The sequence below is a fragment of the Andrographis paniculata genome, unplaced genomic scaffold, assembly GCF_009805555.1.
Source record: "Andrographis paniculata isolate CXL003 unplaced genomic scaffold, ASM980555v1 Contig74END, whole genome shotgun sequence".
NCBI classification, from domain to species: domain Eukaryota; kingdom Viridiplantae; phylum Streptophyta; class Magnoliopsida; order Lamiales; family Acanthaceae; genus Andrographis; species Andrographis paniculata.
This window is the reverse complement of record NW_026137611.1, coordinates 3,217,662-3,229,799: the sequence shown is the minus strand read 5'-3', so window position 1 is coordinate 3,229,799 and position 12,138 is coordinate 3,217,662. Positions and strand designations below refer to the sequence as shown.

The following is a 12,138-nucleotide window of genomic DNA, read 5'->3' as shown; positions in this document are numbered from 1 at the left end:
TACTAAAATATTTTTTAATTTTTATTTAAATTATTAATATATAAATACATATAATTATTTTATACATAAAATTAAAGAGCAAAATATCAAATTCTTTTACACGTTTTCATTAATTAATAAAATACATACTATTTTTTGTAATAAACTTAAAAATATTTTTTTAAAAAAAAAAACATTTCAATTAAGACAAAGAATTTTAAAAAATATTTCAATTAAGACAAAGAAAATATATCTTTATCACATATTATCTGATTGAATTAACATAAGATATCCCGCGGTTCAAAAGAGGCAATAATTTAATAAAAAGAAAATCTGAAAACTATATAATAAAGAGAGAGACAGCCAAAATTAGTAGTACAAATTAAATTAGGGTTTTGCAGAATCATGGGTGTGTTTGGGCTGGGTCAAAATTCCCACCATCTTTATTATTATTACCGTCCTCCGACCTTCCCCCCTCCCTCCCTCAATAAACAACTACTCCCCACCCCGACCCCCACCCCCACCCCCGCCCCCTTCCCAGTTTCATTCTTGTTCTTAGCTTGTGTGAAACCGCGTCACTTCAATTCAATTCAATTCAACTCAATTCTATTCTATTCTATTCTATTCTAGCTTGCATCGGGGGGCTGCCCACCTCCATTTTCGTTTAATTTGATTTTGATTTTGATTTTGCAGTCTTCAAAGACTTGTTCCTTTCTCCATCTCCAATTCCAACTACCCCTTTTCTTGACCACCTAATTCCATTTGGGCTTCCTTCCATCCACCTGGAGGAGGAGGAGGAGGAGCTTTGGCTGCTCACAATCAGATATTGAGCTCCGACTGATGAATTAATTATTATTGGACTTCGATTATGATCGATCGTGTTTTTTGAGGTTTGCCCATTTCTAGGCTAGGGTTCTTACAAGATTGCCTGCTTTAATTCGTTCCTTCTTACCTGCTGTTGTTGGATTTGATTTTCCCCCAATTTCTAGGGTTTTTTTTTTTTTTTTTCCTGTGCTGTGCTCATGGTTCCCAAGTGTTTCCTCGCCGTCGGATTGATTTGGCTGGTCTTCCACGGCGTGTTTGCAGCTGGAAATGGCTTTAGGAATTTCACCTCCATGAATTCCGCCCAGTCTCTGCTCTCCGCCGTCGATTTGCGCAGCTTCAACGCCGCCGCCGCGGTTTCGTCCATGGATTCCGACTGCGGCATTCCGGCGCCGGCCGCGAAATCGACGGTCGTTTTGAATTTGAAGCACCGCCCCCACTCTTCCTCCAAGCAAATCCGGCCGTCCGATTGCGTGGTCGAATCGACGGCCAAGGATCTGACACGTATTCACACGCTACACGCTAGGATCATTGAGAAGAAGAATCAGAACATCACTTCTCGGCTCAACCAAACCTCCCCGCCGTCGCCGTCTCCGTCGCCGGAGACATTCTCCGGCCAGCTGATGGCCACTCTGGAATCCGGCATCACCCACGGCTCCGGCGAGTACTTCATGGACGCCTTCATCGGCAACCCTCCGAAGCATTTCTCGCTGATCCTTGACACCGGCAGCGACCTGAATTGGATTCAATGCGCGCCGTGTTACGACTGTTTCGAACAAAACGGACCTCATTACGACCCGCGCGAATCGAATTCCTACCGGAACATAAGCTGCGACGATCCCCGCTGCCACCTAGTCTCGTCGCCCGACCCTCCGCACGAATGCCGCTCCAAAAACCAGTCTTGCCCCTACTACTACTGGTACGGCGACAGCTCGAACACCACTGGCGATTTTGCGCTCGAGACGTTCACGGTGAATCTGACCTCCCCCGACGGGACGTCCCGCACCACCGAAGTCAAGAACGTCATGTTCGGCTGCGGCCATTGGAACCGCGGCCTGTTTCACGGTGCGGCGGGGCTGTTAGGCCTCGGCCGGGGCCCGCTCTCGTTCGCGTCGCAGCTGCAGTCGTTGTACGGCCACTCGTTCTCGTACTGCCTCGTTGATCGAAACAGCAACGCGAGCGTGAGTAGCAAGTTGATCTTCGGCGAAGACGAGGGCCTGTCGAAGCATCCCGAGCTCAATTTCACGGCGCTCGTCGCCGGGAAGGAGAATCCCGTCGACACATTCTACTACGTGCAAATAAAATCGATCGTCGTCGGCGGGGAAGCGCTGAGCATTCCGGAGGAAACGTGGAGTCTGACGCCCGATGGCGGCGGCGGCACGATCGTCGACTCGGGAACGACGCTGAGTTATTTTGCCGATCCGGCGTATAAAATTATTAAGGAGGCGTTTGCCGGGAGAACAAAGGGTTATCCCGTCGTTAAGGACTTCCCGGTGTTGGAGCCGTGTTATAATGTGTCGGGAGTCGAGAATCCCGTGTTCCCCGAGTTTGCGATCACGTTTAGCGACGGGGCGGTGTGGAATTTCCCGGTCGAGAACTACTTCATCCGGCTCGACCCCGACGACGTCGTTTGCTTGGCTATGCTCGGCACGCCTCGCTCGGCATTGTCGATCATTGGGAACTACCAACAACAAAATTTCCACATTGTGTACGACACAAAGGAGTCCAGGTTGGGGTTTGCTCCTAGAAAATGTGCCGACATTTGAGACGGCATTCGGGCCGGGCCGGGCTGGGCCGGTTTAGTCCGGCCTGCTTGGACAATTTGAAAAAGTATTGTATAGATTTGGTGGACGGAGGGAAATTGTAAACATGTCGGGATAATGTGGATCGAAAATTTATTTGATAATAGATTTTTTTTTTTTTTTTTTTTTTTTGGTTTAGAAAAGAGAGGGAGAGAGCCATCGTATACGAATTTCGAATTGTTGTTTGGCTTAATGTAGTCTTATAGACTTATACCGATGAAATTATACAAATTTATGATTTTCTTTTCTTTTTTTTTTAGTTTTTTTCTCTTGCTTTTGAAATAATTTGGTTGATCATGTCACTTTTTTATTATTAGAATGAGTTTGTTATGATGGTATTGGAATAAATTACTATTTGTTTTGGTTCATAAGTAAATTAATATTTTTATTTTTATTTTTTTTTGATCGGAGGACATTAATGTTAATTTGATGTTATTAGATGTAATAACTTACAAGATGGCTGGGGGGTGTCTACCTAAACTGGCCAATCTTCCATTGTCATTTTTTCGCATCTTTTTAAAAATATTTTAATAATAATTTTAAATATAAGAATAAAAATTCAAAATTTTCTAATACGAAAAGAAACAGCCAACCGTTATGATTTACTGTATTTTTTTAGGTATCATTTTTATATTTTGTAAAATTATTCATTTACTAATCATCTTGTAATATCTTTATGAATATGCCTTCTCAATGAGATGAAATGAGAAGATAATTATTTTTACTCTTACACTTTTCGCTCTCTAAAATAATCACATACGCACATTTATAGATATACATGTTATATCTATATTTATATTTATATATACAAACTCTTAGGGTATGTTTCTTTAGTACTGTTTGGACACTATAGATCGAAAATCAAATGTGAAATCACCCAATGTCAAATATATTTCAATATTTTATACCGTAGGTCAGATATTCATAATTTCTTTTACTTCTCCTTCACTCAAAATTTATTTGAAGATATTCTTACCTCATTGCATTCGGAAGAGAAAGACCGGTATAATAAAAATAATCGGGAAGAAGAAAAAGGAGAAGGAAGAGGTACTGGATGGCTACTGTAAAATAATAGGGAAGTAGAAGACGGTAGGGGAAGAAAAGGGAAAGATGAAGCTGTTACGCATCCGGCCTGGACGCATCGGGACTACGGCAACAGATACAGTTAATTATTAGGGTTTTTTTTTTAAAATATATATAATGTATTTTAAATTAAAATATTGTTAATATTAGTTAAAAAATATAATTAATTTAATCTAACAAAATTATTATCTATCACATCGATATCCATTAAAACCTTTCAAACCTAAATAAAATCTATTCACCCAAATAGACGCAGTTTTTCAAAACTACCAAAAAAATTCAAATTCAAACTAAATCTTTTCGAAATTTTTGTGTTCACACATATATCATAGATATTAGATATTGTATTATTTTTATATTTATAACTATAATTATATTTATATATTTCAAATATATTATCAACATAAGGTTTTGCCGAGTAAGTACTAATATAAAGATAATAGTTTTTGTGTTAGTGGAGAAAGGGTTACAAAATTTGTGTTCGAAGAAATTTTCATCTTAAAGATCTGTCCAGATATAATAAGAGGATATCATAACATTATGGAAGCTCTGCCAAAATTTTGAAAATATCTATTTAATTATTTCTTCAATATAATTATAACTAATATATATTTGAAAAGGAACCCGAGATGTCAAAATTCAGTAAATAAATTTATCTAAAAACGATGCTAGTAGTGGTGATGATTTTATTGATAATACACAATTAGATGTGTGATTTTTTATGTACCATGAAGGTTTATATTTTAAAAACTCGCAATTCATAGTTTGAAAAATCTCTAAAGATATATATTGAGCACCCCGAAGATGCATATTTTGAAATTCTCGATTATTTATATTTTAAGCACTCTAAAGGTGCAATGTGGTACCCCTTATATATAATTATTTTTACTCTTGTATTAGGCAGCAATATAACGGTTATGAATTTTATTCTAATTGTTGATACATTTATATTGTGATATTTTTTCTAGAAGAAAAAAATATGAATACTAAATGTGTCGTAATTAATAATGTTGAAAATAATTTATGTTTCATTGATAGTGCATCAACGTACATCATCCTGAAATATAAGATATATTTCACAAACATGAAGTTGAGAAAAAAATCATGTCAATATAATAGGTGGAAGTGCGTAATTGATTGAAGGCTCGAAAGAGCCATGATATTTCTCCTCAAATGAATAAAATTTGATATTCAAAATGCATTATTTTCTAGCAGATCTCAAAAAAAAAATTTCTAAGTTTTAATATCTCAGAAATATATATCATACATCGAACAAGCCAAAGAATAAACTTTTGTTGATTACAAAATTAACGGTGAACAAAAATATATATTAGAAAAAATTGTCTTCAGGGTTATATTACACAAAGCTGAATGCAACTGAAACATTTTTTTGTAGACTAGAAGTCTACATATTTTATCATTTGGCATGATTAGCTTGGGCATCCATTAATATTATGATGAGATGAATTACTAAAAATACTTATGGTCATACCTTGAAAATTAAAGTCTATTAAATACAAATGAGTTTCGATATGTTATTTGCTCAAAATGAAAGTTAATAAATAAACCATCATCAACAAAAGTAGGAATTGAATCTCTATATTTTTTGAAGGAATTTACGGTGAAGTATGTGGGCTAGTAGATCCACCATGCGGACCATTCAAATATATTATGGTGCTCATTGATGTCACTACAACAAAAAAAAAATAGTCAGTTGTAGCAGCTTTGTAATGATTTTGTACTGGAGTTTGACCGGTGCATATACTTGAGTTACAAAAAGTCTTTGTTCCGAAATTTTCCATAACAAGAAGTGAGCGATCAACTCACGTGAAAAACCTTGTTGTAACAGTTTTTGTACCGCTAGCAATGTATTTTCAATTTATTTGTAGCAAATGTTTCTCGTAATAAAAAAAAAATTGTTACAATAAATATTCATGCATTTGTAACGGCTCTTGTTACAGTATAATTTTTGTTACAAGAAGTTGATTGCCAGAAAACTTATTTTATTAAGTAATAACAAAAACAATTAGTGTCAGATCTGCAAAACCTGTATGATGCGAGAAAATATTGTGAAATAACCTTACAAAATATAAAAATATTACAGTAAATCTGTATCACAATCAGTTGCACCAAGTATGTATTGTCTAGGAACATAACTATTTCGCAATACGGCCAAACGTATACAATTCAAGGGCAAGGCATAGCAACAAACTCACAAAAGGAAGCAGAATATGTATGTTCAACCAACGGAAAGAACTCAGTCAGTATCAATCCATAAACAAAAGTTAATCATCATAGAATTATGTATAACTCTGCATTGCCTTATGCAACGTCAAAGTGAACAATCTCACGGAGTGTTTGCGCTTCATATGCCGTTTATAGAATGAGCGCGGCCTCCAGAATGGTAGCAGTCGTGACAAAAATCTTCACTATGCTAATAGTATCACCTACGTACATTAAAGAAAACATGTGCATATTATTGAAAACAAAATGCAACTCACAAAATATTTAATCAATATAAAATATTAAAGATATTAACTCAAACATTACAGAAATACAAAACTAAGTAATGAGCAAGATATGCATTCTTACAGGGCCTCGTATTGAGGCACGCGGCGAAGAGTTCAACAAAGCAGACATCTCAGCGCGGATGGTTCTAATTTCAGACATCTCAGTGCGGGCGGTTCTAAATTCAATTAGTGAAATTAATCCAAGTACTTTTCAAACAAGGACTCAATATTGTCGGAAATATTAACGGTGGTGTGTAAGTGAATCTTAGCTAAAGTTCAGATCCTCGAGTCATTTATGGATTATTTCTAGTTCACAAAGATTTTAAATTATGTCTCCCGAAATATTTTCAAACTTAAGTATTCAGAGTAGTTTCTAAAGATGATGTGACAGACTCAAAGCTTTAAATATACCGCTGTAATATATTACATGGTACAATAAACTAGGAATCAAGGCCATCCAGTAGACTTTGCTATGGATAATAAACTAGCTTCGATTTTTTTTTTCTGTCATTTTTTTTTTTTTGCCAAGTCAAGTCACATATAAAGATAATCGGCATCATCCTCACACTATTTGTTTGTCAATCTAATTTTTAAGGGATCATAATTCATCGTCTCTATTAACAAGCGCAGACGAAAGTTCTAAAAATTAGCCTAAGTATGGAATAAATGAAACGAATAAGATATCAACCAACTTTATCAAAATCTCGATTTATAGTATACTAAAAAAATTTCAATTATTGAAAAAAATCAATTTCAAACTCAAATTAAGCACAGTAGAAATCAATTAACTCCAGAAAATAACATATTTCACGGCCAACTTTATTTTAAATAAATAATTAAATATTTTAAATATAATCAAATAAAATAATTTAATTCAACATAAATTACAGAAGATAATTTAAGCAACATAATTTACATAAAATAAATATGAATAATTTTTGCCAAAATAAATTAACCTCACATAAATTATAATTAGCACATATTATTTATTGCAGTTAAATGATACAAAAGGAAAAATTATTGCTGGCCTATATAAAGTTATTATTACTATTCTAATGAAAATTAAACTAAGCTAACTAGTTAACTAAATAATAATTAATTAACAAACCAGGCATGCAAGTTGCATTATCTAAAAGAATAACAATAATCAAACACATAACTAGACTAAAAAAAGAAAGAAAGATTTAGCAGCAAACATACATGATTAGAACAAAACTAGGTAATTTAATAAATAATTAACTGGTAACATAAGTAATAGGAAAATTAAGCTACTTCTTTCTACACTAATAAACTGATCTACCCTAATTAACATCTATGGCAGCTAGGTTAAACAAGTAGCATAATAAAAAGAACAAAACTACGTAAACTTTCCTATAGCAACACATGGTTCGCCTAGTGTGACTTGTTTGTCGGGCCTAGTTTGTAGGGTACTAGGTTCAACCGATGGTTTACCCAGTGCGCACTTCCGGATAGCAGTTGCGGTTCCCACGTCATCAAAAAAAGAAAGATCCAATTAAATTAGATAATAACCTAAACTAAAGCTACCTAAAAAAATAAAATAACTACAGACAAACCTAGCACAATGCAAACCAAACAAGAAGCTACATAATTAAATAACTAATATTTACAGAGACTCAAACGAGGGAATGCAAATTTGTATTACTACTACTACTAAACCGACCAAATAACATTCTTATACTACTTTAATACACGGAAGTAATCTCAATTCAAACCAAGGTTGTCTATGACTAATGAATGCCGGAGCAGCTAATGCAAAATCATGTTGATCTAACTTATGAATATATCTATTAACATTAATCCTACATCTATCAAAATTAGAGCTAAAATCAAGTTCGGTTACAGCAGCTAACCTAAAATAATGGATCCAACAACACCAGAGACTAACTATAATAATTAGATATACATTATTATACAAATATGCAAGTAACACAGCATCATAAATACATTCTATACTACAAGACCTAAGCTGCAACTAATTACAAATTCAAAGACGATTGAATCTAAAAAGCTAAGGCAACTACACTCAAGCACTTCCAATTGAATAATTATACGCGCAACAGATTGAATTAATGTTATACTAATTGTTAGACTAAGAGGGAACAATTTAATACTAAGGAGTACAACAATTAACTATTCTACAACAAATCCAACTATGTTCTAAATGTTAATAACAACATCCCATGGATCAACAGATTATGGATCTAAGTCAATAATAAATAGGCCGACATAAATAATTGAGAAGGAAATAAAGCAATACTCCCTGATTTTGTTGTTGCGGTCGCATTTTTTTTTCTTAACTTTTTGGTGGTGCTAATTAAATGTCTCTCCTCACACTTGCAGTATTGTTTGTCCTCGAATAACCTTGATTATGCTTAGGAGATGTCTCTTTTCGACATCTTTGAGGCTCGGAAATTCTCAAGGCATCCCCCTCATCACACTTATTGCAAAATAAGTGTCGAATCTTCTTAAAATAAATATGAAAATGTTCAGATTATCCGCAGAGGCGCACCCTGTATGCAAAATTTCATCGAATGCCCTACATTCAAACAACAAATATTATATATTGCAATATATCTTTCTCTAAAGTATAGATTCAAAGCAACACGACTTCCCTTGATTTCGGCAATTGGAAACCATTGTTGTCACGGCGACGTTGAGGCTACGCCAGGGCAGTTCGCCTCGCAGTTTAACGAGGCCGGCGTAGCGACGCCAGGAGCCATGGCGACGCCAAACAGCGAGTTTTGGGTCATAGACCGATCCGATCCGAACCGGTCTATGACCTGAACTGGGAGTTTTTTTTTCCTCTACTTGCAAGGGTAGGAACCGCTGCAGTTCTTCCTCTCTATTTTCTCCTCTCTCTGCGTGCTGCTAGAGAATAAGAGTATTTTACTAAAAATAAAATATTTATAAGCATTTTTACTAAAAAAAAAACTATTTATAAAAGATTATGCATTAATTTATTAAATTAAAAGATTTTATTAGAATTTTAATAATAATATGTTGAAATTTGGTATTTAGATAGAGATACTTAGTAATTTAATATTATAATTTTTTATTTGATTTTTTATTTGAAACTAGTGATTTAAAGTTATAATTTTGTATTATACAATAAATGTTATAAATTTATAATAGATAAATCTCTATATCGCCAAATCGTCGCCACGGTGGGCGCGGTGTCGCCTAGGCGATATGGCGGTCCGGTGGTGCCATATCCAAAACCTCGCCGTGACAAACTTGTTGGAAGCATACAACGAAGTTCAAATAATTAGCAATCCTTGAGTTAAGATATTCTGCTTTTCGTAACACTTCCAACCTCAATTATCAATTCTCAAAATCGAGTGGATTTCTAAAATACATCCAACAATCAGCCCTTGCAGGTTGTTCATATGCAACTTCAATTATCGAAAAATCCTAAAACCAACATAAAAAATAAGCTCACAATTCATCCTATTCAAATCTCTTGGATAAACTCCGCAATTCACCAATTAAAAATTATCATATACCAACTATGTATACAAATTTGACAACTAATTCCAATTTAAACTAAATCCAAACTTCAACATAACTTAATCCTAATCACTACTATAATTCTAAAATTAATATCAACAGGAGAATAATTAATATAATTAAAGAAGGCACTCCAATCTAAAGCAACCCTGCAAATTTTCACAGTATTACTATTATGTTCGAAATTGAAAAATTCTTATGAAAATAGGCAAGTGAATGTGGAATGAAACAACATTTCTTTGATGTTTACCATCTAGAGACAAGATAAATGATGGTGGATTCGGAAGTGATTAGAATTGGGGAAGGTGGTGTTGTCGATTTCATCGTCGTCGATGGGAGAAAAGAGTTTATGGTGAAGGAATTGGGGGTGAATGAAATTGAAAATGAATCGGAGATGAATCTATGATTTTTTGAAAAAAAAAAAATAGGAGATGAAGATGGCAGACGGAATAAAATTGAAGGCGGAGGTAGCTAGGGCTTACTGAAATAGTGGAAAAATTTAGAGAGGAAAGAATTTGTAGAATTACAAAGGATGAGAGAATAAAATGGGGAAATAAGATTAAATAATATACAAATCAAAATATGGAGAAATTTTAAGATGACGGTGAAGGAGGACTTACAAGAAAGAGAATAATAAAAGAAAAAAATAAAGACGGCAAAAAAATGAATAAGAAGAAGATGAACAAAGAAGACGAACGGAGAAAAAGAAGAACGAATAAGACGAATGAAGAAGAAGAAATAGAGGAAGAAGTACTGGATGGGGACGACACGTCTAGGGTTTGTTTCACAAAGTTTAAATTTTAAATTTTAATTATATTTAAAAATTTTAATTTTAATTTGTATATATTAATATATAAATATTATATATATATGTGATAGATTATTTAAGATTATTCTAAATTTAGTTTGAAATTTAAAATTAAAATTATTGTAATTGTAACGGAAAAAATATCGCAATAAAAGATAAAGGTTGACCAAACTCAAACAACCATTTGATATGAAAATATTCAAAACAAAAAATAGCTTTTGTAATGAAAAAATTGTAGCGGATGAGATTTTGCTACAAATGGGCATATTTTTGTAGTTGCATATACTTGATAGTCGCGTGTATATTTATTATCAATCCGCAATTTGACATTTGTGAAGTTACTTGCTCAAATAATTAAATTACAAGCACAGTTCCAGATCACCCAATAAAAAAAAAAAATCATCTTGATAATGTTGGTATATTTATCCAAAACATTTGATGATTATTGCATATCTTTTGATATTGACATTGAGCATCATGTACCATATGTATATACTCAAAATAGTCTAGTTGAATCGTTTATGAAGAGACTGCATTTAATTGCAAAATTTATGTTGATGAAATTTAAACTTTTCGTATCTGCTTGAGACATGCAACAACACTAATAAGATTAATACCGATAAGTTATTGTAGTTACTCTCTAATACGCTTGGTTTATAATAAATAGTCAAATATATTATATTTACGAATATTTGGATGCACAGTTTATGTGCCAGTAGCACCACTCCAATGCACAAAAATGAGCCTCCAACAGAGATTGAGATATACGTCGGGTATGAATCATTATCTATTATTAAATATAGAGAAACTGATCAATTGAAAGAAAATTATTTGGAAAGTAACTTTTAATTTTCTTGATCTTCGTAATAGTCAAAGTGAATTACAACAAAAAAGTAACTTTAAATTTTCTTGATCTTCGTAATAGCCAAAGTGAATTACAAGTGTAACAAATTGTACATTTGCAACGAGTAGCAAATCAATTACCTGATACTTTTTGTGACGCTACCAGAGTCACAACATCATACATAGCTGCAAACAATGCAACGGTTAAAATTATTGTTTATGAAGGGCAAATGCAAAGTGGTAATAAATCAAATGCACGCTTGAAGCATGACAAACCTTTAAGTTTCAAAGATAAAATTCGAAAGAAAAAAGAATAAATGAAAAGTTTTGAAAATTGAATGTTAATGAAAATGCTCATAAAATGAGTAGCAACATGGATGAAATTCCAAAAAAAGTTGGTCCTGATAAATTTTCTCGTGAAGATAATGAAGTTATTGAAAATTCAATAAATTATATTATTATTGGAAAGTATTCGAACCAAAATGATATAATTATATATAATACTTTTGCATATAATATATCACTTGCTTTTAATGAAAAATAAGAATTTTAACCTAGATCGATTGATAAATGTCGGAAAAAATTGGCAAAAATGAAAAGATACGATCTAGTTTGAATTGAATTCACTGGCAAGAAGAAATTTTTTCAAACCAATTGTGCAAACACCTAAAAATATCAAGCATGTTGGCCATAAATAGATTTTTGTTCAAAAATAAAATGAGAATAATGAAATTGACAGATATAAAAGCAAGTTTGTTGTCCA

General features: G+C 33.6%; 1 protein-coding gene across 1 annotated transcript; it reads left to right on the top strand.

Annotated features, from left to right (window-relative positions):
• The first annotated feature begins 493 nt into the window (after positions 1-493).
• On the top strand, positions 494-2,851 carry LOC127266176 (aspartyl protease family protein 2-like). The gene has a single exon (XM_051296341.1). The coding sequence runs from the start codon at positions 1,002-1,004 to the stop codon at positions 2,565-2,567; it is 1,566 nt and encodes a 521-aa protein (XP_051152298.1). The 5' UTR covers positions 494-1,001; the 3' UTR covers positions 2,568-2,851.
• Positions 2,852-12,138: the final 9,287 nt, after the last annotated feature.